The sequence below is a fragment of the Pongo abelii genome, chromosome 4 (genome assembly GCF_028885655.2).
Source record: "Pongo abelii isolate AG06213 chromosome 4, NHGRI_mPonAbe1-v2.0_pri, whole genome shotgun sequence".
NCBI lineage: Eukaryota > Metazoa > Chordata > Mammalia > Primates > Hominidae > Pongo > Pongo abelii.
Window position 1 is genome coordinate 79,067,445 of NC_071989.2, and position 26,072 is coordinate 79,093,516.

Here is a 26,072-nt window from a genome sequence, read left to right on the forward strand (position 1 = left end):
GCTCTATAATAGTTTAGAAAGACAGGGCAAGTTTTTTGTGAATGTGATTAAGAACCGATGCTGTCATTGATACAAGTTTCCCTCTGTGTAGCACATTTTGTTCATAGAGATGCTTATGTTTCTCATTTTCCTTGTCTTCAGTTGACTCCGGAGGAGCATACTTACCTCGACAAGCAGATGTGTTTGCAGATCGAGACCACTTTGGCCGTACATTCTATAATCAGGCAATTATGTCTTCTAAAAATATTGCACAGGTAATTTTTCATGAATGAAGTGTACAGTGGTGCTTTTTACTCCAAGTATCTTTACGAATTAGGTACTCTGGGATGGCTTGAAAGTAAAACAGAATTTAACACAAAATCTAATCTTTTTCCACAGAGAGTATCTAAAGTTGTCTCCAATTAGAGCTTTTTATTAACTGTAGGAATACTTCTATATCGTAATAAGATTATTAAAACAGGTTTTAGGCCAGGCGCGGTGGCTCACGCCTGGAATCCCAGCACTTTGGGAGGCTGAGGTGGGCGGATCACGAGGTCAGGAGATCGAGACTATCCTGGCTAACACGGTGAAACCCCGTCTCTATTAAAAATACAAAAAATTAGCTGGGCGTGGTGGCACATGCCTGTAGTCCCAGCAACTCGGGAGACTGAGGCAGGAGAATTGCTTGAACCTGGGAGGCAGAGGTTGCAGTGAGCTGAGATCGTGCCACTGCACTCCAGCCTGGCAACGAAGCAAGACTGTGTCTCAAACAAACAAAGAACAGGTTTTTAAAAGGAAAACAGGGTTTAAAAAGAAAGGGCTCCAGTAATTCCTTTTCTAGGGCTATACCCTAGGGAAACTCTAATACATGTGTGAAGAGATACTTAGAAGAATAGTTCATGGCCAGGCACCGTGACTTGTGCCTGAAATCCCAGCACTTTGGGAGGCTGAAGTGAGAGGATCACTTGAGCCCAGGAATGAGAGACCAGCCTGCACAACATAGGGAGACCCCGTCTCTACAAAAAAATAAAAAATTAGCCGAGTGTGGTGTGGCACATGCCTGTGGTTCCAGCTTTCATGAGGCTGAGGTAGGAGGATCACTTGAGCCTGGGAGTTTGAGGCTACAGCGAGCTGTGGTTGCACCACTGAACTCCAGCCTGAGAAACAGAATGAGACCCTGTCTCAAAAAAGAAAAAGGAAAGAAAAGTTCATCGTAGCATTGTTTGTTAGAGCAAAAGTTAGAGAATAACCTAACTGTCCATTAATGGGAGATTAATAATACAGTTTTTATCTGTTAAAACGAATGAACTAAAATTGCATCTGTCAACATAAGCCTCAAAAAGTAGATTGAGTAAAAAAAATAGTAGAATCAATATATGGCTAATTACTATGTTTGTAAAGGTTAAATACATCAAATCCTACTGTATATTATTTGTGTATAAACATGCACATGGGAGTGATACACTCAGCTTTAGAACAGTGGTTGCCTCTGAGGTGGGAAGGTAGAGACAGGGATGAGGTAGGAGGTAGATAGGTGCTTCAACTATATCTCAAATACTTAATTCCTTTTTTTTTCTTTTTTTTTTTTTGAGGTGGAGTCTTGCTCTGTTGCCCAGGCTGGAGTGCAGTGGTGCAACCTTGGCTCACTGCAAGCTTTGCCTCCCGGGTTCACGCCATTCTCCTTTTTCAGCCTCCTGAGTAGCTGGGACTACAGGTGCCCACCACTATGCCTGGCTAATTTTTTGTATTTTTAGTAGAGACAGGGTTTCACCACGTTAGCCAGGATGGTCTCGATCTCCTCACCTTGTGATCTGCCGACCTCGTGATCCGCCCACCTCGGCCTCCCAAAGTGCTGGGATAACAGGCGTGAGCCACCGCGCCTGGCCAAATACTTTATTCCTTAAAAAAATGATCTGAAGTAAATTTTGCTTCATGTCAAGATTTATTAAGACTAGGTATTAGGCTAATGGATGTTTGTTATTCTGTAATTTTTTTTGCATGGTTGGAATATTTATAATACAGATGCTGCTATTGTGTTTTCATTTCTTTATTGGATTTCTTAAGTTTGTAATATTTTTGTTAATATTCTGATTAATCTGTACTTGCAATTATTATATATCTTTTTGATTTTTGTATCAACATAGTTGGTTGTAATTGTTTATGGTATATTTTACTGTTACACAGTATTTATTTACACACTATTTATTTATCTAAATAGAAACTTAGGCTTTGCTTACTTTTGCACAGATGGCCGTGCATTATCTATATGAAATTCATATTGTGGTCTCCATTTAATCTGGTATTATTTTTTTTCTTTTAGAGAAACAGGATCTTGCTATGTTGGCCAGGCTGGTCTCAAACTCTTGGCTTCAAGCAATCCTTCTGCCTTAGCCTCCCAATGTGCTGGGATTACAGGCCTGAGCCAACATGCTGGGCCTGGTGTTACAATTTTTATAGCTTACCTTTTATTAGTTTCCTAGGGCTGTTGTAACAAATTATCACAAATTGAGTGGCTTAAAGCAACAGAAATTTATGTATTTATTTAGAGGTGAATGTCTTGGTATGTTGCTCCGGCTGGTCTTGAACTCCTGGCCTCAGACATCCTCCCACCTTTGCCTTGCGAGTAGCTGGGATTATAGGCATGAGCCACAATGCTTGGCCAACAGAAATTTATTCTGTGAAGTTCTGGAAGCCATAACTCTGCAGTCAAGGCAGCAGTGGGGCTGTGCTTCCAGGGGACATTCTGTTCCTTTCCTAGCCTCTTCCAGCTCCTGGTGGCTCCAGGTATTCCCCCGGCTTATGGCTACCTCCCTCGCATGTCTGCCTCCATCTTCACATGGCCTTCTCTGGGTATCTGGGTCTTCTCCTTCTCTGTCTTATAGAACACTTGTCATTGGATTTAGGGACCACCCAGATAATCCACAAGATTCTTAATTATATCTGCAAAGATTCCTTTTTCAAATGAGACCACCTGTACAGATTCTGGGGATTAGGATATGGCTATATCTTTTTCTTTTGTTGGGGGAGGCTACTATTTAAGCACTATAGCCCTCTATCATCTAACATGTTCTTTGCTGTGTCTTTCTGCTGCCAGGTGGAGTCTCTATTCCTGTGGAACTTTGAAGTTTAAAGTGCTTTAAAATCAGGTCTTTTAAAAATCAAACGTGTACATACTTCTTGGAATAAGCAATACCTGCTTATGATAAAAAACTCAAAATGTCTGAAGGGCATTTGACTGAATGTCTATCTTCCTTTTACTTATTTTATTTTTGTTTTTTAAAAAATATTAGGGCTGAGCATGGTGGCTCATGCCTGTAATCCCAGTACTTTGAGAGGCCAAGGCAGGAGGATTGCCTGAGCCCAGGTGAGACCAGCCTGGGCACACACCTGTGGTCCTAGCTGTTTGGGAGGCTGAGGCGGAAGGATTACTTGAGCCCAGGAGGTTGAGGCTTCAGTGAGCCATGATTGTACCACTGCACTTCAGCCTGAGTGACAGAATGAGACACTGTCTCAAGAAAATATACATATATTTATAATATATAATATATCAAAGAGGGAAGATGGAGTAAGTACTAGTGTTTTCAGTATGAAGAAAAGTGCTCACACATAGCCGGACATCTTCAGTGCAGATTTCAGGTTTAGGGCTCATATATTCAGGAAAGGGTCAGAAAAGATACTATGGAGACTCAATATATGATAACAGAAATTTCTTTTTAAATTCCAAGAGGTTCATGTTATATATCTAATTCATATTATATAGTTCATATTATATATATATTGTTCATATTATGTATAACGTATATAATATACACACACACACACACACACACATATCAGTATTTCTTTGAGCTACTTCTCTTAGCCTTTATTTTTTTCTATTTCCCTTTAATAGGAAAGGAGGTTTAGGGTTAAGGTTTGCCTTCTCATATTTTTATGAACCGTGTTTTTAAGTTTCCATAGTATCTTTTCTGAGCCTTTCCTGAATATATGAGCCTAAACCTGACATCTGCACTGAAGATGTCAGGCTATGTTTCTCCTCTTCTCAAAATCTAAACCTGTCATTTATGATTTTAATACTAACCTCTCCTTTTTGCTTCATCATTTATTCCCTTTCTCTTACTCTAATTAATTTTCTTGGGCAAGGCACGGTGGTTCACACTTCTAATCCTAGCACTTTGGGAGGCTAAGGTGGGAGATTGCTTGAGGCCAGGAGTTTAAGACCTAACATGGCCAGCATAGTGAGACCCCATCTCTCTCTCTCTCTCTCTTCTTTTCTCTTTGAGATGGAGTCCTGCTCTGTCCCCAGGCTGGAGTGCAGTGGCATGCAATATTGGCTCACTGCAACCTCCGCCTCCCAGGCTCAAGGGATTCTCCTGCCTTAGCCTCCCGAGTAGCTGGGACTATAGGCACATGCCACCATGCCCAGCTAATTTTTGTATTTTTAGTAGAGACAGGGTTTTACTATGTTGCCCACGCTGGTCTCGAACTCCTGAGGTCAAGTGATCTGCCCGCATTGGTCTCCCAAAGTGCTGGGATTACAGGTTTGAGCCACTGTGCCCAGCCAGACCCCATCTTTTAAAAATGAAAATACAATTTTTTTTATCTGCTTATTTTTCTTCTCACACCCCAAAATCACGTTGATACCTTTTCTTTAAAGGAAACAAAAAAAGAACACCAAAATTATGCCAAAAGATAAAGACCTTTTCTAGCTTCTGCTGTTTTTGAAGCTTTTCTCCCTACCTGGGTGGCTACATTTTTTTCGCCCTTTGAGATGGAGTCTCACTGTGTCATTCAGGTTGGAGAGCAGTGGCACGATCTCGGCTCACTGCAACCTCCACCTCCTGGGTTCAAGCAATTCTCCTGCCTCAGCCTCCCTAGTAGCAGGGACTACAGGCATGCACCACCACGCCTGACTAACTTTTTTGTATTTTTAGTAGAGATGAGGTTTCACTATGTTGGCCAGGCTGGCCTTGAACTCCTGAACTAAGGTGACCCACCCACCTTGACCTCCCAGAGTGCTAGGATTATAGGCGTGAGCCACCGTGCCCAGCCAACATTCTTAAGGATTGGCACAGTGTCTTCATTTCTAACTGCTCACGCCTTCAAACCTCCATGCCCTACGAGAGTTTCACCAGCCTAGAGACCAGATTCCCACTCTGCACAGCCTCTTGGTATCATCATTTGTTTCCTTTTCCTGAAATTCTCCTTATGCTTCATGCCACTGCGGTGCCCTTATTTATTTATTTATTTTAACGATGTAGCCAGATCTCATTACTTGTCATCTCCCTGATCTTTTTCTAGTCTTGACCCCTCTACATCTCTACTTCTGAACCTCAGGGGTTCTGCTTTCTCAGTCGATTTCCTGCTGGTACCTTAGTGTGAAATAATAAGAAATATGCACATTGATCTCTGTCCCCAGTTCCAGGAACAGAGCTCCTAAAATCCTCATAAGTTTCTGAGCAGTAGGGGCACTAGGAGGCTCTTTTGTTCCAATATTTGGTGTCTGCCCCAGTTCCTCAGACAGAGTTCCTAATACCCTTGTAGATAGGGGTACTAGAAGAATCTTTTGTTCTATGATTTGGTCTTTGACCCCCATTCTTGTCACAGAGCTCCAAAATCCCTTGGAATTTCCTGGGTGATAGGAGCATCTTTTATTCTGATGAGGCAACTCTTAGTGGGCTCCTGGATGGTGCTGGTCACCAGAAAGACCAAGCCATGACCATGAACTTGGAGCTTTCAGTCCCAGCCCTATCCTCCAGGGAGGGAGAGGGGCTGGGGATTGAGTTAATAATTGACCATGCCTCTGTGATGAAGCCTCCATAGAAATCCCTAAATGGTGTTCAGAGAGCATGTGAGCTGGCAAACTCATCCAAGTGCTAGGAAGGTGGTGCATTCCCACTCTGTGGGGACAGAAGCTCCAGCCCTGAGGACCTTTGCAGACTCACCTTATGTATCTTTTCATCTGGCTGTTCATCTGTATCCTTTATGATATCCTTCCTAACCAGTAAACGTAAGTAAAGTGTTTCCCTGAGTTCTGTGGGCCACTCTTATAAATTAATGAAACCCAAGGATGGGTAGTGGCAGCCCTGATTTACAGTCAATCAGAAATATAGGTGACAACCTGCTCCTTGTGGATTGGCATCTGAAGTGAGGGCCATCTCGTAGGACTGAGCCCTTAGTCTGTGGGATCTGATGCTGTCTCTAGGTAGACAGTGTAAGAACTGAATTGGATTAGAGGACAGCTGGTGTCTGCTGGAGAACTGCTTGGTGTGTGGAGAAATACCCCCACATATCTGGTGTCAGAGGTATTGAGTGACTGTGTCAGACAGTAGGAAAAACACTTTTTCCTCTGTCTTTTCAGACTTAGGTTCAAACTAGACATTGAACACATTAACTTCCCCTACTCATTTGTTTCCTCACCTGAGTTCCCATCTACTGCTAGCACTACCTTGCTCTTTCCCTAGGACTTGATGTCATCCTTGGCTCTTTTCTCTGCATTTTCCCTTACTTAATCCTTTTAAGTCAAAAATATACATCTTTGTCATTTTTGTATCCCTGGCAGTTGCTCTGATGCCGGGCACAAAGTCAACACATCCTAAGCCTTTGCCGAATATACTAGTAAGTCCTGTTGGTTTCACCTTTGGGCAGTTCCTCTCTACTCTGTTCCTACTATCACCCCCAGAGGTAGCTCAGGCCTTTGTTACCACTGGACTGTGGCTCTAGCCTCACCTGCCTGGTGTCCTTGCCTGCCTAGTCTATCCTTTCCCATACAGTGGACACATGCTGCAAGGTTGTTCTTTATGTGGCCCCCGTTACTATTTGCTACAAAACAAAGTTCATACTTCTTAGCCCGATACTTAAGCCCCCGTGTGATCGGATTTCAACCTAACTTTCTAGCCTTATTGCTCCTGGACCCTAAACTGCAGTCAACCTTATGCAGTCACTGGTCTGCGTATATACCATGGCCTTTTTTGACCATCTGCTCAGGCCCATGCTGGTACTCTTTCCCCTCATCCTCCTGGGTCTGAGTCTCCAACCCATCTTCCAAGACACATCTCAAATGCCACCCTTTTAAGGAAATCCCGGAATCCTTTACTGGAAGTAATATTTTCTTCCTCCTAGCTCTCATAGTTCTTGTACTGTGCCTTACTAATGGCATTTATCCCTTTTATCTGGATATATCTGAACTAATTTCCTCTACTAGTCTGTTAGCTACTTGAGATTAGGGACAATTTAGATGAATTTTTATATCCTCACACATTTCCCTGAGATGGTACTTACTTAATATTTATTAAAAGATAAATCTCCTTATAACTATTAAAGTTATAATATGATACATATTGAGTGGTTCTGTTTCCTAATTTTAATGTTTGTTTTGTTGTTTATTTAAGACTTTGGTTTAGACAGACTGATAAAACAATTCCTTATATTTATTATGTAAGTTAATCACTTCTAACTTCAATTATGTTATGTATTCATTTCGATAGTAAGCACTAGCTTCCTTACTCAAATTTAGTTTGTTGTTTTTTTCTCCAAGGTTGGTTTTTATTTAATGTTACTAGCCTTGCCCATTGTAAATTCATTTACCTGGTTATTTCAAAGAGTATGTCTATTGGCAATCATACCTCTATCGTTTTCTGTATCTTTGCTGCTATAAAAATGTGGACAGATTACTATAGACCTTCCAGGTTTCAACATTTTCTTTTGCTCTCAAGGAGAAAAGATAGTTAAACTAGGTACTTACTTTTATGTTCTCTTCTGTTTCATCTTTCCTTCATGGCAGGTTTTAAGACCCCTTAATTGTTTCTGGAGTTTAAAGAGTTGATGTGTGGGTGTCTGGTGGTCTTTCTTTGAGTCTCATGTCATGAGAATGCCTTCTCTGGGCCTTCTCCATATCTGAGGCCTGAAGACATGATGATCTTTGCAATGTTCTTCTTTTATTTTCCCAGTGGTGCAGTTTAAATGTGTCCCCCAAAAGTTTATGTGTTGGAAACGTGGTTGCCATTGTGGTGATGTTAAATGGTGGCACCTTTGGGAGGTGATTAGGTCATGAGAGCTCTGCCCTCATGGATGGATTAATGCCATCATTGTGGGAGTTTGGCCTTCTTTTCCTCTCTGTCTCACACACACTTGCCCTCTCTTGCCCTCCCACCTTCTGCTCTTCCACCATGGAATGACTGTCAGATGCCAGTGCCATGCTCTTGGATTTCCCAGCTTCCAGAACTGTGAAAAGTAAATTTCTTCTTTAAATTTTCTTTCTCTTTCTTTCTTCTTTCTTTCTTTCTCTCTCTTTCTTTCTTTCCTTCCTTCCCTCCTCCCTCCCTCCCTCCCTCTCTCCTTTCTTTCTTTCTTTTCTTTTCTTTCTTTCTTCTTTCTTTTTGTAGAGGTGAAGTCTTGTTGCTCAGGCTGGTCTTGAACTCTTGGCTTAAGCGATCCTCCCACCTCAGCTTCCCAGAGCGTTGGGATTATAAGCATGAGCCACTATGCCAGGCCAAATTTCTTTTCTATATAAATTACTCAGTCTTGGGTATTCTCTTATAGCAGTAGCAAACAGTCTAGGACACCGATTATGGTTTCCATGTCTGGCTTTTTATGTGTGAGACTTAGAATCCTCCTCAGAAGTGGGATCTTCATGTGTGTTTTCTTTAGGTCTCACATTACTTTTCATTTTTATAATTTAGTGATAGTCTAGTTTGCTGTAGATTGATCTTTGCTCTGGTGCATTGGTTCTCTTTCTTGTCTTAGTATAAGCAACAAGGTTTTTGTTTGAATGAACAGTTTGTTTCTTCTGAAATAGGCATCATTCATCTAGCCATGCTTAGTTGCAGTTCCTCAGGCCTTTCTCTTTTCCTTTGTGTTGTATTCTGCCTATTTTCACTTCTTTTTGGAGACATATTTAAAATTATTCTCAGGTTTCCCTTTCTCCCCTCTACCTTACCTCCCTCCTCCTCCCCGCTTGCCTTAGCTTATTATTTTTGAAATGTGTCTTGTTGCTTTTCACTGTTTTGACCTTGGTAATTGTTTTGAGGAGCTTAGTTAGGATAGGTACTGCATCCTTTTTCTTTTTTTCTTTTTTTTTAGAGACAGGGTCTCACTCTGTTGCCCAGGCTTGAGTGCAGTGGCACAATCACAGCTCACTGCAGCCTTGACCTCTTAGGTTCAAGTTATCCTCCTGCCTCAGCCTCCCAAGTGGTTGGGACTTCAGGTGCACACCACCTTGCCTGGCTAATTTTTATTTTTATTTTTGTAGAGATGGAATCTCACTATGTTGCCCAGGCTGGTCTCATACTTCTGGGCTCAGGGAATCTTTCTGCCTTGGCCTCCCAAAGTGCTGGGATTACAGGCATGAGCCAATGTGGCCTCTCGTTGTTTTATTTGTTTATTTATTTTTCGAGACAGGTCTCATTATGTTGCCCAGGCTGGTCTTGAACTCCTGGGTTCAAGCAATCCTCCTGCCTCAGCCTCCTGAGTAGCTGGGATTACAGGCGTGTGCTACCCTGCTTGCCTTGCTTTAAAAATGCATTTCAAGGCAGGCGCGGTGGCTCACACCTGTAATCTCAGAGGCTGAGGTGGGCAGATCACGAGGTCAGGAGATCGAGACCATCCTGGCTAACATGGTGAAATCTCGTCTGTACTAAAAATACAAAAAATTAGCCAGGCATGGTGGTGCGTGCCTGTAGTCCCAGCTACTCGGGAGGCTGAGGCAGTAGAATCGCTTGGACCCGGGAGGCGGAGGTCGCAGTGAGCCGAGATCACGCCACTGCACTCCAGCCTGGGTGACAGAGTGAGACTCTGTCTCAAAAAAAAAATGAATTTCAACCTGTGATGGAGATGGATAGGGCCTAGGAGAAACAAAATCACTGTTTGATTTCTTTGAGGCTCTCTGACAAAAAGGTTGAGGAGGAAACAGAACATACTGGGTAAGACTGACTTTTTGTATTCTTTGTGCATTTCAGTCTATCCAGTTGGCATAGGTAAGCATGACTACTATCAAATCAATGGTATTGATCAGTCAGTATAGTTGATAATGTTCTTAAATTGTTGAAAGCTATTGAATTGAGATGTATATTTTGTGGCTTTTATTTTTTAATGGTGGCTTTTCAGGTAGGGGCAGGAAAAATGGGATGTGGGCAGTAATATCTGCTTTCTACTTTGAATTAAAAAAGAAGTAAGGTGACAGATTTAAAAAATTATTAGATTTTTAATGGCTTTTCTATCAAGCAGTTGGAACTTTTTTCTCCCTCCAAATTATATTACATTTATCACAGCATTTCTATGAATTGGATAGTATTCTACAATTTTGCAGGGAGGAACTGAGGTCTAGAGTTCACCTAGCTTTTCAGAATTAGATAAAAAACCTCTTAGCTCTCTGTCAGAGACCCTTTCCATGGGGCAGGCTGCTGACCTACAATATGTAATTTGCTTTTGGTGCAAGGAGATCCAGTCTCTATTTGTTTAGGCAAGACCTGGAGGGTAATGAAATTCATTCTAAAGCTTTTCCGGATGATTACCTCTGTTTTGTAGGATCTTATGTGCTTTTGCTCAGAAATGTTGCCTGTGCCTTCTGTGGAGGGGATGACAAGAATTGTTACTGTCAGGTATGTCTCATCCTCATCCTTCTTGCACGTTCTTACTCTTGATTCAAGTCTTAGAATCACCTCACCTTGCAAGAGTGATCTCTGTTTGTTTCTGTCACAGAGGAGGCCCACGTCACTGGTGACTGGGTGGACGGTAGCCTCTCGGTGGAGTTATTTGGAGTTCACCTCTGTTCCGATGCAGATGCAGGTCCCTGTGATGTCTGTCCTGGTACAATGCGTGCGTTGTGCCACATCACAAGCCAAATATCTGCCTCTGAGTCTGGTCAGAAAAGTTTCTGGTCATGCATCTTATGTCTTTTCAGTGTCCTCAGGTAACGTCTTTGTGGTACCACCAGTGAATGCTTTGGGACATGGCAAGTTGTTAATGCTGTTTGGCCCTGGGATCCCTGTGCTTTGTGAGAGGAAGAAGCAGATACGAGAAGAAGCAGATACAGCTGGGCACGGTGGCTCAAGCCTGTACTCTCAGCTTCTTAGGATGCTGAGAGGTAGGAGGATTGCTTGAGCCCAGGAGTGCTACCTGGGCAATATTGGGAGGCCTCATCTAAAAAAAATAAAAATAAAAAAGAAAGCAGACACAGTGGCAGAACTCTTGTTCCATTCACTTTGTCACCTTTTGTGAGTAAGTGAATGACTCAGAACTAAATGACAAGGATTATTAGTTGGGCATGGTGGTGCACTGTAGTCTCAGCTACTCAGAAGGCTGAGGTGGGAGGATCTCTTGAGCCCGGGAAGTCAAGGCTGCAGTGAGCTGTGTTTGTGCCACTGCACTCCAGCCTGGGCAACAGAGTCTCAAAACAAAAAGAAGAGATTGTATGACATTGCGTGACAGTGACTAATCATTAATTAGTGAACTCTTTTATCTCTGTTTTTTAATTTAGTTTTTATTTCTGTCATCAGAATTTGCTTTTAGCAATATTAAGATTTTGCCTGTTGATTACCAGAGGCTGGGAATGGGAGTAGAGGTTGGGGGAATGTGAGGATGGTTAATGGGTACAAAAAAAAAAAGAAAGAATGAGTAAGAACTACTATCTGATAGCACAACTGGATGACTGTAGTCAATAATAATAACTGCACATTTAAAGTAACTTAAAGTGTGTAATTGGATTGTTCACAACTCAATGGATAAATGCTTGAGGGGATAGATACCCATTCTTCATGATGTGCTCATCTCACATTGCATGCCTGTATGAAAACGTTTCTGGCTGGGTGTGGTGCCTCATCCTGTAATCCCAGCACTGTGGGAGGTCAAGGTGGGAGGATCGCTTGAGCACAGGAGTTCAGGACCAGCCTGGGCCAAGTTGCTATCATGCATCTTATATCCTTTCGGTGTCCTCTTAGTGGAGAATGCCATAGAATTTTCTTTCTAGGGTTTCAGGTCACTTGTCCAGTGAGCTTTGTCCAGTGTAGGCTCATGTAACGTCTTTGTTGTACCACAGATGAATGCAACATGGCAAAACACCATCTCTACTAAAAAAAAAAAAGAAAAAACAAAAAACAAAACTCAGGTACCCCATGAATATATAGACCTACTATGTACCCCAAAAAATTAAAAATAAAAACAAGATTTTGCCTGTTAGATACTTGTTTGAGAATTTTGACTCCTTTGTACTTATTTTTTTGACTCTTATTAAAAAAATTTTTTTTACAACAGCTTTGTTGAGATATAATTCAGATATCATATAACTTACCCATTTGATGTGTACAATTCAATGGCTTTTAGGATATTCACAGAGTTGAATGAATCAATTTTAGAATATTTTCATTCCCCCAATAGCAGTCACTCCCCATTTCTACCCAGTCCCCTGCAGCCCTAGGCCCCCACTAAGCTACTTTCTGTCTATAGATTTGCTTGTTCTGGACATTTCATGTAAAGGGAATCATATGTGATAAGTAGTCTTTTGTGACTGGCTTCTTTCACTTAACATAATGGTTTCCTGGTCTTGGACTCCTGGCTTCAAGCAGTCTTCCCGCCTCAGCCTCCTGAGTAGCTGGGATTACAGGCATGTGCTACCCTGCTTGACTTGTTTTAAAAATGCAAGGCAGACGCGGTGGCTCACGCCTGTAATCCCAGCACTTTGGGAGGCGGAGGCGGGTGGATCACGAGGTCAGGAAATCGAGACCATCCTGACTAACATGGTTTCCATGTCTTGCTCCTGGTTTTCCTTCGCTCTCTGGGATGGCACAGAAAGTTGTACATATTTCTGCAGTACGTTTCATAAACTGTTCATGAAAAAAGAAAAAAAAAGTTCTACATATTGTCTGCCATCTCTGGAATAGTTGAACAGGTTAGATAGGTTCTTTGAAGAACAACAATAGAAAAGTACTTCCAAACAAAGTCTGTCTCAAGTCTTCAGATGCACTTCAATTGTAGTCACTTAAGATAGATATTTTTTGATCTCTGTATTAATTGTCCTATTGTAGCAGAACAAATTGTCCCAAAACTTGTGCGGTATAAAACAAGACACATTGATTATCTCGCAGTTTCTGTGGGTTGGGAGTTTGGGCGCAGTGTAGCTCTGGGTCTCTCATGTGGCTGCAGTCATCTCGGAGCTTGACTAGGAAGGACCCACTTCCTGGCTCACTCCCATGACTGTTGGCAGGGTCCAGCGCTTTGCAGGCCTCAGTTTCTTACGAGCTGCTGGCCAGAGGTCTTCCTCAGTTGCTTGCCATACAGCCTCTTCCTAGAGCATCTCACAGCATGTCACGTGACTTCATCAAAGCGAGAGAGTGAGAAGACAAGAAAGAGGGCCAGCAGGATGGTAGACAGTTTCTCATGGCCTGACCACAGAGGTGACAATCTATCACTTGCCATATTCTCTTTATTACAAGCGAGTCACTGGACCCACTACATATTCAAGAGGAAGGAACTGCACAGAATGTGAATACCAAGTCACGGGTTTGGGGGGACCATTTTAAAAGCCTGGTTACCAGAATCTCCTGTCCTTTTCTGAGCTTGTGTAGCTAGTGTCAGAGAGGTGGATTGCTGGTTTCCTTGGTTGTTGAGGAACTGTGGAGAAACGTGTCGGAAGTGCCCTTAGCCATATGGTAAAATTCCCGGAAGTAGATATGCTAATAATTTGTCAGCTATTCCCTTGTGAGACTTTTCTAGATCTCTCTTCCATCCTTCTTCCCCTACTCAAATGGTGTCTTAGTCATTTCCAGCTGCTATACCAAATTGTCATAGACTACTGGGTGTCTTAAAAAGCAGACATTTATTTCTCACAACTCTGGAGGCTGGAAGTCCCCAGAGATAAGGGTACGAGCATGGCCTGGTTCTTAGTCTGGGCCCTGTTCCTGACTGTGTTCTCACATGGTGACCAAAGAGATCTCCTGTCTCTTCCTTATAAGGGCACTAATCCCATGGGGAGAGGGGGCCCTACCTCATGACTTCATCTCACCAAATTACTCCCCAAAGGCCTCTGCCTCCGCATACCATCACTCTGGGGAGCAGGGCTTCAGCAGATGGATTTGGAGGAGACACAAACATTCAGTCTGTAGTAGATGGTATGACGGCATTTAGTTTCATTTCTCTCACCTTTGTCTTACTACATTTCTTTCTTCTTTTCTTTTTCTTTTTTTTTTTTTGAGACGGAGTTTCGCTCTTGTTGCCCAGGCTGGAGTGCAATGGTGTGATCTTGGCTTACCACAACCTCTGCCTCCCAGGTTCAAGCCATTCTCCTGCCCTAGCCTCCCAAGTAGCTGCGATTACAGGCATGCACCACCATGCCTGGCTAATTTTGTATTTTTAGTAGAGACGGGGTTTCTCCATGTTGGTCAGGCTGGTCTCGAACTCCCGACCTCAGGTGATCCGCCCGCCTCAGCCTCCCAAAGTGCTGGGATTACAGGTGTGAGCCACCATACCCACCCCCTGCTTGCTTTTTTTTTTGAGATGGAGTCTTCCTCTGTCGCCCAGGCTGGAGTGCAGTGGCGTGATCTCGGCTCAGTGCAACCTCTGCCTTCCAGGTTAAGTGATTCTCCTGCTTCAGCCTCCTGAGTAGCTGGGTTTACAGGCATGCACCACCACACCCAGTTAATTTTTGTATTTTTAGTAAATACTGGGTTTCACCATGTTGGCCAGGCTGGTCTTGAACTCCTGGCCTCAAGTGATCCACCCACCCCGACCTCCCAAAGTGCTGGGATTACAGGCATGAGCCACTGTGCCCAGCCTGTCTAACTACATCTCAACACAATAATTCCTCTTCCTCTGTTTCCTCCCCGACCTGCCTCCCTCATCTTGGTCTTCGAATTCTTGCTGACAGTTGCTTTCTTTCTCCTCCTTTTGCTCTCTGGTTGTTTTCATGGGACTCTGCCATGCCTGCTTAGTTCTTTAGGTATTATTTTTGAAAACTGTTCCCTTTTAGATTTGACATCACTGTGACTCTTCTGTAAGTTCCTTGACTATATTTCTTTTTGGATACTGAAATAGTTTGAGCTGAACTCAGTGTTCTAGTACAGAGAACAGGATGCTAAGGTAAAATTGTGTCCTTTGCTTCCCACAGAAACTTGAAAAAGAAAGCCCATAAAATGTTTCGAACATGCAGAAAGTATACAGAATAATAGAACTGAATGCTGGTGTGCTCACTACCTGGGTCTATTAAGCGTTAACATTACATTTTGTTATTTTTGCCACAGATTTGAAAAGAATGTACTCATTTTAAAGTTTATTTATCTGTTCAAAATATATTGATGGACATGTTGGTTATTTACATATTTTTGCTATGGTAACAATACTATGTGAGTGTTTCCCTGTGCTCATAGGCAAGTTTTTGTAGCCATAGATATCTGTAACACAAACTTCTGGGTGATTGATAAGCAAAACTGTAGGTGATAATCACTTCTGTAATATGTTGACAAATAAATGTTGAAGCCACTTTCTAATAATATACATGAAAGCTTTAGTTGAGGAAGAATGCTTTTTGTGTTGGCCATTTAGATGGAAAAATGCTAACTCATGTTACCTTTCATCTTTTGATTATACCAGTATGGCATGCTGTTTTTCAGAACATGCTGTTTACATGCCTGTCAGGAAAACTGATGGAATATTGGAATTAGTAGCAAAAATTGCTTTCCTATGATAATTTAAAAAATATTCATTATATACTTTATTTTTCTTTGGTGATATCATTCAATCCTATTTAGGAGTCATCAGCCAAACCTGTATTTATTATTCTTTGTACCATACTAATTTCTGAGCAAGATTTTTTTAAAGCTTTTTATTATGGAAAATTTTAAACACACGAAACTAGAGAAGATAGTACTGTGAACCTATGTACACATCACCCAGCTTCAATACAATCGACTTTTCTTTTGAGGAAGGTTTTAAACTGCAATCTTAACATTAGTTTTATATTTAGAAAGTATTACATCCAGCATAACACAAAATATTAATAACATCCATTTGAAGAGTTATTTTAGTATTCCTGTGAGGTAAGTGGCAAATGTTTAGAGGACTTATTATTATTATTAGACATAAAAATTATCCTTTTAATACAGTTTTGCAAAATTATAGGTATATTGTGGATTTTTTCTCTCCATTAGTTTTTCAGGCCGGTAGTCTATCAGGCCAGTCTTCTCTCTGACAGGGAGATTGTCCATAAGTTTTGTAAAAGTGAGACATAAGCCCTTCAAAATGTTTTGATACAAGAAGTCAGAAAATTATTTCAAACATTTAGAGGACTTTGTTTTTAAAATGATGTTCAGGGACCAACCAGTAATGTCCCCTGGTCACTGCAGTGTTTGTGGGATTCTGGATCAAACACTATAGAAGTCACTGCATGAGCTGCATCTCATGTGTTTGTCGTGTGCTTGGATTCCAGATCGCAGTGGTCATGGGCTCCTGCACTGCAGGAGGAGCCTATGTGCCTGCCATGGCTGATGAAAACATCATCGTACGCAAGCAGGGTACCATTTTCTTGGCAGGACCCCCCTTGGTAAGAACATAAGAACGTTGGTTGATGGAAATTAAATAGGCATAACATAAAATACACCACTTAAACTATTTTTTGATGTTTTAAAAAATATTGTGATAAAATATGCATAACATAAAACTTACTGTTGTAACCGTTTTTCAGTACAGCTTGGTGACGTTTAGTATGTTCATATTGTTGTGCAACCATCACTACCATCTATCTCGAGAACATTTTCATCCTCCCCAACTGAAATTCTCCCTATTTCCGTCACCTCTGCCACCTCGGCACCACCATTCTACTTTCTGTCCTTATGAATTTGACTGTTCTAGGTACCTCACATGTAAGTGGAATCATATAATATCTGTCCTTTTGTGAAGACGTATTTCACTTAGCAAAACGTCTTCATGGTTCTTCTATATTGTAGCAGATGTCAGAGTGTCCTGTATTGTTAAGGCTGAATAATGTTCCATTGTATGTATACGCTGTATTTTGTTTATTCATTCATCCATCAATCGATATTTGGGTTGCTTCCACTCTCAGGCTATTATGAATAATGCTGCTATGAACATGGGTGTACAAATTTCTATTCAAGTTCCTGCTTTCATTTCTTTTGGGTATATACCTGGAAGTGAAATTGTTGGATCATATGGAATTCTATGTTTACTTTTTGAGGAATCACTTCATTCCTTTTTATGGCTGAATAATATTCCTTTGTATGGATATGCTGTGTTCTATCTATCCATTCATCAGTTGATGGGCATTTAGGTTGCTTCTGCTTTTGGGTATTATGAATAACGGCGCTTTGAATGTATAGGTTTTTGCATGGAAATGTTTTTATTTCTATTGGATATGTACCTATGAGTAGAATTGCTGGATCATATGGTAGCTGTGTTTAACATTTTGAAAAACTTCTAATCTATCCAATACATGTTTTACATTTCTACCAGCAGCATGTGAGGGTTCTGATTGTTCCACATTTTTGTCAACACTTGTAATTGTGTGTTTGTCTGATGACAGCCATCTTTGGCGGTGTGAGGTAGTACCTCATTTTGGTTTTGATTTGCATTTCCCTAGTGACTAGTGATGTTGAGGCATTTTTTTTTTTTTAATTGAGGCAGAGTCTCACACTGTTGCCCACGCTGGAGTGCAGTGGTGTGATCTTGGCTCACTGCAACCTTCACCTCCCAGGTTCAAGTGATTCTCCTGCCTCAGCCTCCCAAGTAGCTGGGATTACAGGAGCACTCCACCACTCCTGGCTAATTTTTATATTTTTAGTAGAGACAGGGTTTCACCATGTTGGCCAGGCTGGTCTTGAACTCCTGACCTCAGGTGGTATGCCTGCCTCAGTCTCCCAAAGTGCTGGGATTACAGGCATGAGCCACCGCACCCGGCCAAGGCATCTTTTCATGTGCCTGTTGGCCATTTGTATGTCTTCTTTGGAGACATGTCTATTCAGATTCTTTGCTCATTTTTAAATTGGGCTATTTGTCTTTCTATTTAGTTGTAAGAATTCTATATATGTTCTGAATACAAGTCCCTTATTAGATTTGCAAATATTTTTGCTCATTATGTGGGTTGTCTTTTTTACTTCCTTAGCGTGTCTTCCTTTGAAGCACAAAAGTTTTAAATTTTGATTACATCCAGTTTATGCATTTTTTCCTTTGGTTTCTTGTGCTTTTGGTGTCTTATCCAAGAAGCCTTTGCCTAACCCAAGGTCATGAAGATTTACTCCTCTGTTTTCTTGTGAGAGTTTTATAATTTTAGCTCTTGCATTTGGGTCTGTGGTCCATTTTGAGTTAGTTTTTGGGTGTGGGATAAGGAAGGGCTCCAGCGTTGCTCTGTATGCGGATATGCAGTTGTTCCAGCATCATTAGTTGAAAGGACTCTCCTTTCCCCATTGAATGGTCTTGGCAGAAAAAAACTTTTACTTATTTTTTCTTTTACCTCAGCTATACAATTGTTTGACTCAAGGTCAATAACAAGTTAATAAGCTGTTAAGAGAAAGCAGCAAGGTTACTACAGTGTATTAACTTTTGTGTAAAATGGAGAGAAATATACATTTATATACTTCTGTATGCATAAAGAAGTTCTAGAAAAGATACAAAAATACTGCTTAAAATGTAGAGGAGAGGAAACAGGGTGGAAGAAAGACCTTTGATTTTTTTGAGCCAGAGACTGGGTATGGTGGCTCATGCCTGTAATCCCAGCGCTTTGGGAGGCCGAGGTGGGTGGATCACTTGAGATCAGGAACTCGAGACCAGCCTGGCCAACATAGTGAAACCCCGTGTCTCCTGAAAATACAGAAATTAGCCAGGCATGGTGGTGTGCATCTGTAATCCCAGCTACTCTGGAGGCTGAGGCAGGGGAATTGCTTTACTGGGAGGCGGAGGTTGCAGTGAATTGCGCTACTGCACTCCAGCCTGGGCAACAGAGCGAGACTCCATCTCAAAAAAAAAAAAAAAAAAAGAAAAAGAAACAGAAAAGGACAAATATATGATTTTACTTCTATGAAATATTGAGAATAGGCAAATTCATAGAGGCAGAAAGTAGATTAGTTGTTGCCAGGGACTAGGAGGAGGGTGGAATGGGAGTGACCGCTAATGAGGATGGGGTTTCTTCTGGGAGTGATGAAATTTTCTGGAATTGGGTAGTGGTGATGGTTGCACACTTTGTGAATGTACTAAAAGCCACTGAATTGTATGCTTTAAAATAGTGAATTTTATGGTATGTGAATTCTATTCCGAAAAGTTTGTTACTTCAAAAATTTGTCCAAGAATCATCTTTGGTTATGGAATACTAATACAAATTCATTAGAAAGAATGTGTTAAATAGAGCTTATGTTTTGATGTAAAATAAGTATATTTCCCAAAAGAGGGTGTTAATTTTTAATAACTTTTACTGAAGATCAGGTAGGCCTGAAGAGCTGCCATTTCAAATGTATAAGTCTTAAGGCGTTATTTTAAAAGCCTGCAGCCATTATTGCTATTATTATTTTAACTTATCTCTTGTATGTGATAGCTGTCATTTGTTAATGAAAGGAAAATGCACTCAAAATTTATCTTTGTATAGTAAAAGGTACAAACTTTCATGGGCCATTCTTGTTTATTTTTTGACTAGAAAATGAGTAAAGATATGACTACAATTTGAAAACATCTTTTTGGAAATACAGGCGGATCATAATAGTGGAATAACACGAAAGGTTTTAGAGAGAAGATTTTGTCTAAGGGTCAGTAGTTACAATGTCCATTCAGTTAACTTGTACATTATAAAGAAGCCACTTGGCAGCCAGGGAAGCCTGAAGTTCTACTGGAGAACTGGACCCCATCCAGCAATCCACCTTTGAAAGACCACGTTCATGGGGAGAAAAAGGCAGTAGTAGCAGCCTCATCCTTTAGAGAATTCTAAATTCTGATGCACGCTTGACTGAATGTTGAGAAAGGGCTTTGAAGGGTTTGCGCGTAGTGTGGGGTGTAGTTGCTGTAGCTTTTAGTAGCTTAGAGTGGTTGAAAAAAACAGATAGTAAGAAAAGTTTTTGAAGGAGCTTTTTGTTCTCCTGTCTTTTGTTTATCTTTTGAACTTGTCATTTAGTCAAATGAGCTGTTTTAATTTTCTCTTTGACTTCTATCATCTTTGCACCTATCACACTATCAAACGTGGGTGTTCCATAAATATTAACTGATGACAAATTCTTATTTTTTTTGGTTGATATTAGTCAGATCCCTGAAAATAAATATAATTTATCTGTTGTTTATTCCTTTTTGCAACTTTAAATATCCAGACACCTCTTATAATTTGTTATTGTCTGGACTGAATGTTATTTTACACTAAATGTTTTGGAAGGAAAAGAACCAAGAATTTAGTTCTGGGGGTGGAATAATTGGAGGTGAAAATTTTAACTAACTCTCTCTGCAGAGAGATATTTTATTTAAGATAAAGCTTTTGATGTAGAGAGTAATAAGTTGTTTCTATGCTGTATTTTCTTTTCTTTTTTCTTTTTGTTTCAGGGCTCCCCTCAAGAAATACTTTTTCTTTACCTTCAACCTGTCTGTGCTATATTTTAGATTAATGTTCATTATTCTAATAAAAGCTTTTCTTAGTTGATTAATTTGTTTCTTTTTCTTCAAAGAAGTAGGAATCAATAAATAATTCCTAAGGGGTTGGATTGGCATTTAGCCTTAAATTATTATTTTTTTCTTTTTCCTGGTAGAATTTCTCTGGCTATAATTAAGTTATTCTTAATTTATTACTGGGGTTTGTTTCTTTTTGGCCACATTCTGCTAGATCTTAGGTTTAGGTAATCTTGGAGATTTTTTTCCTACCTCTCTTTCCTATGCAGAGTTTGTGATAGTAAATGGAATTTTTCAGCATGTTATTGAGTATTTAAAGATGAATAAATCACAGTTCCTGCCATCAAGGAATTCACAGCATAGAGGAGATGACAGACATACATGCACATTACTGAACTACATTTTGACACATGCCGTGTTGGAGGTGTAAGTGCAATGCCCTTGGACCGTGGATAGGCAGGCAGTCCTCTATTAATACCATGGAGAAGGCCTGGGCGGGTCAGGAAAGCTGTGTTGAGGAGGCAACTTGAGGTGGGACTTGAAGGGTAAGTGGGAATTCGTCAGGTAGGTGAGAAGAAGAGATCCCAGGCAGTGGGAGGAACACACACACAGACACAAAGGCTTGACCACATGTGTCAGGGCAGCATGACATAGGGAAAGAGGATGGCCTTTCAGGTCTTTCAAGCTGGAAACGTGTGGGCTCGAATTAGATTCCATTGCTTGCTATGGACTATAAGCAAGTTCTTTGTGACTCTGGGCTTAGATTTTTCACCTGTAAGAGTAGAGATAATAATCTGCAGTTTTCCTAGGTGCATGAATGAGAAAGCACAGTGTTCTTTAGTTCTATTGAAGAAAAAGTGTAGGTATAGTCAGGTGAGGAGTTGTGCATGTTGGGGAAGCATTTTTATATGTCTGATGGACCGATTTCACTGATGATTTTTATCCTTGTTGTAGGTTAAAGCGGCAACTGGGGAAGAAGTATCCGCCGAGGATCTTGGAGGTGCTGATCTTCATTGCAGGTGAAACAGAAATGGTTGTTTCTTTCCAGGATTGAGTGTCATTTTGTTTGTTTGTTTAGAAGAAGTTTTACGTACTTGTTTCTGGTGCTAAACTTGCCAGAGCACAGCACAGTTTATTTGTTCTTGATCTGCTGGTTTAATGTTCAATTCTTTGAACTGTAGAGTTGCATTTCCAAGCTAGAGCATCAGCCAAGAAGGACTGGAGAGACAGGTTTCTTATTTATTTGACAAACATTCATTGGGCACCTGTTATGTAGCAGGCACTGTTCTGGATGCCTGAGATAAGAGGTAGATACTATCTTTGACCTCGAGGACCTTGTATTCTAGTCAGAGAGGTGGGCAATTGCAAGTAATTGCACAAGATTATGTAAATGTGGCTGATAGGTGATAAGGCTTACAAAGGAGAAGAGGGAGAGCATAGAGGAGGTGGGTCTACCCTGGGGTGTGCAGGTAAATGTTTAGTAACTGGTTCTCTGGGGAGGAAAAAAAGCCCCGATTTGTGGCATTTGCTAATTTCTGTGGTATGAGTGATCCCACCATGGCTGATTTCAAGCTGCCAACATGATGCCTCTATGTGGGATCAGACACAGATGCACGTAGTTGGCTCTTGTGAGTTAGGTGTGAGCTGGCTTCGTCACATCGTTGGCCTGACCATGTTAGGTTAGAGTGCAGGGGTAAGAAGACCCTCTACCTCCTAGAATGTTGTCAGAAGTCAGTGAGATACAATACATGGGGATTGCTTTAGAATGAAACTATACCTGCTTTTGATAAGTTAGCTATAAATGTTGATTGCCATTATGATTATTTTCTTGTTTGTCATCATAGTTGCTCAATAAAGGTTTTAGACTTTTTTTTTTTAGGAGTAATTGGGAAACAATTGAGGAGGAGGGGTTTTTTTCAGTATATATATATATAAAATATATATATTTTTTCAGTTTTTTATATATATATATATATATTTCTATTTTTTGTAGAAACAGGTGTCTCACTGTATTGCTCAGGTTGGTTTAAAACCTTGCCTCAAGCAGTCCTCCTGCCTTGCCCTTCCAAAGTGCTGGGATTACAGGAGTGAGCCACTGCACCTGGACTAAATTTTTAAGCAGTTTGACTATTTAAAAAAAGTAAAGCTGTAGGTAATATATTAGGTTAAGGGTGTAGATTCTGGAATTTAACTTCCGTTTGCCTCCCCTATTACCCTTGGGACTTAGACAAACTGCTTACCCTACCTGAGTCTCATTTCCTCATAGATAAAGTGAAAATTGTGAATAGTGCCTGCCTCATAACACAGCATCTACTACATATAACAGTAATAACTCTATTACTGTTATTCATAATATTCATAATGACCTGTTTAAAATTGTGAGGAAATGATTGGGGGTGATGAATTTTTTTTTGGAAAGTACCATGAAATTTATTAGTCACAAGTGGCTCTGTGTTCTCTCAAATGCATCTTTATACCTCTCATAAGTCATCCTTAAGAGCTAATTTGACACAAAGACTTATATATACAGTGTCTCATTAAAGGTTTTCCTTTCCTGCTGTTTTGGTAAATACTAGACAGTTTTCATAAAAAAGCATTTTATTTTAAATACTTACTGATTTAGAAGCTGTTCCTTCTGCTTCTATTTGACTTCTGACAGTGTAGTTATAAGTCAGCATTTATAACTGGTATTATGTGTGAAGCATTTAAAAGATATGGTCAGTCATAACATGATAAAATGTTGTATTAAATTAAATAAACTGAAAAAGATCTACCATTTGCGAGGCATCTGTGGGCTATGAAAAGGAGTAAACATGGTCTCTGCTTTTACTCAGGAACTCCCAGTCCTAAAGTAGAGTGTCATGAAATCACTGAGAGCCTAGCTCTAAGATATGTCTCCCAAGGAGTTTGGTGTTTTCCCAGGCAAGCCATAAAAGTTTAGATTGCAGCAGCTTAGTCCTTATAAAATGAACAAATCATTTTTTTCAAGTATGTATTTTTGCCTGACTTTACAGAGTTTTAAATACTTTATTAGAAAGTCATAGTTTATCTACATTTATCTACTATTGAAATAACAGGCCATCTAATTGGGACAGGACTAATAACCAGAGCAAGCCCGTACTTCATTCACAGCACTTGAAATTGAACAGGAACTTCCATGGCCCCTGCCACAGAACCGTTTTACCAGTTCCGATTTTTACCCATAATCCAAGGGCCAATGTATTCAAGCCTTTTCATTTGTTGCCTGTGATGGCTTACTGTCAGTGTAACTTTGTAGGGAGGGGGCTCAGAGTTCTCTCAGAAATGAGAGGCCAGAGTTGGCATCTCCATTAGGAGCTCAGTTATGTACACAATTTATGCTGTAACCAACTACGTCATGAAAGCGTGCCATCTGTGATTGGCCTTCATCACACGCAATTCTGCTTAAGGTACAGGGGATGAGTACTTAATAGAAGCCTTTGTCAGCAAGGCCCCTTGGTCTAGCAGAGGAAGGTTAAGGTTAGAAAATAGAAGGCGAGGGTTCTTATGCAGCTACTTGTGGTCTTAGGTGAAGGTACTTATGTGTACTTCAGCTTTTCCTGTTTGTAAAACAAAGGGAATACAGTTTTGCTAGGGTTCTTAAAAGGACTACTTAAGATGACATTTATTAAAGATGATAAATTTTTTAAGTGTTTTAGAAGTAAAAGTGCTGTCATCTTTAGATGAGAGAAGATACTTGGGACTTGAGATATTTAATTATTTTCCTTTTCCTTGTTCTGATGAGTTTAGTTTGCTTATTCTGTAGAAAGTCTGGAGTAAGTGACCACTATGCTTTGGATGATCATCATGCCCTTCACTTAACTAGGAAGGTTGTGAGGAATCTAAATTATCAGAAGAAATTGGATGTGAGTACGATATGTTCTTATATCTTTTATTTTCCTGAAATGCATTTTGACTCACTGCACCTTGAAATCATGTCTTTAAACAGGTTAACATGATCTATATTTCTGCAGGTCACCATTGAACCTTCTGAAGAGCCTTTATTTCCTGCTGATGAATTGTATGGAATAGTTGGTGCTAACCTTAAGAGGAACTTTGATGTCCGAGAGGTATGTGAAAGTGGAACTGTGAGCTTTTTGACCAGCTGTGAGTCTCTTTGTATGTGTATCTATTTTCAAAGCTAAAGTTTGTTAAGATATGTTCATGCCTAGAAATAGATGTGGATCTCAGTAAGGAGTGACATATGTGGCAATGATACCTTTCCATACTGTAGATATCACTGGTACAGAGTAAATACTAAAAGAGGGGAGTGGGGGACCTCAATGATTGGAAAGTTTTCATTGCACAAAAAGTGTGATTTGGTCATAAGTAAGACTCCATGTCCTGTGCACATTATGAATGATGTAAGGCAACTTAACAATTGTCAGCTATTTCTTTTCATTGTTGTTATTTTGGGAAATGGATGAAATGTCAGTAAGTTGTTGGAAGAAAAAACATACCCTTTTAGATCAATAAGACATTTGCAATGATTAGACCTGATTACAGTTGAAAATGTTGCTATGGTTACACATTGTCGACATAGCATTCTGTAATTTAGATGGACAACTTTTAGGGTTTAGAGCATACAGTCTTTTATTTTGTTTAGTATCCATAGTTGGCAGAGTAGTTTTTAAATTAGGAAATTATCTTAATATCAAATTCTGTGCTGGAGGTTTTAATATTTCACATTATATTTCCCCCTTGACTATAAAATATTATATATTAGTTGTGAAAAATATAGAAAATACAGAAAAGAAAAAAATTAAATTGCATATAATTCCACCCTCTAGAGAAGGTGGCTAATATTTGGATGTTTTAGCTTAATGTGTATATACACACATTTTTATGTAGTTGAGATAGTCTATACGTATATTTTTTTATTTTACTTTTTCTAGTTTAAATTATGAACATTTTCCCATGTCTTAAGAAATTCTTCATGAAATATTTTCTACGGCTAGATCTTAATTCCTATAATAGTACTTGGCAACATGGTAAGTAATCAGTAACTATTTTCTAGATGCATTGATGGATGTAACGTTATGTTGTATGGATTTATTTAGGCAATACCCCAGCATTGCTAGTGGGTCTTAAATCCTGGATTTTATTGAGCTTCAAGTGATATGTCACTTTAGCAAACGTGACTTAGTTAATTGTAAATTTTTAAATTAGGTTTTTAGTTTGACTTTTAATTAATTATAAGCACAGAAAAAAATGGTACTTAAACTCTGACGTACTTGAAAAATGTGTTGGGCCAGGTGCAGTGGCTCATGCCTGTAATCCCAGCACTTTGGGAGGCGGAGGCAGGCAGATCCCTTGAGTCCAGGAGATCAGCTGGCTAACATGGTGAAACCCCATCTCTACTAAACATACAAAAATTAGCCAGGCGTGGTAGCACATGCCTGTAATCCCAGCTACTCAGGAGGCCAAAACAAGAGAATCGCTTGAACCTGGGAGCAGAGGTTGCAGTGAGCCGAGATTGCACCACTGCACTCCAGCCTGGG

General features: G+C 40.3%; 1 protein-coding gene across 1 annotated transcript in view; it reads left to right on the forward strand.

Annotated features, from left to right (window-relative positions):
- The window catches only part of MCCC2 (methylcrotonyl-CoA carboxylase subunit 2), a 66,075-nt gene that overhangs the window by 16,940 nt on the left and 23,063 nt on the right, over positions 1-26,072 (forward strand). The window contains exons 6-10 of the mRNA XM_024247575.3: positions 142-254; positions 16,394-16,507; positions 21,508-21,572; positions 24,338-24,437; positions 24,546-24,641. Of these exons, the coding sequence (XP_024103343.2) occupies positions 142-254; positions 16,394-16,507; positions 21,508-21,572; positions 24,338-24,437; positions 24,546-24,641 (488 nt within the window). The remainder of the gene's footprint in view (positions 1-141; positions 255-16,393; positions 16,508-21,507; positions 21,573-24,337; positions 24,438-24,545; positions 24,642-26,072) is intronic.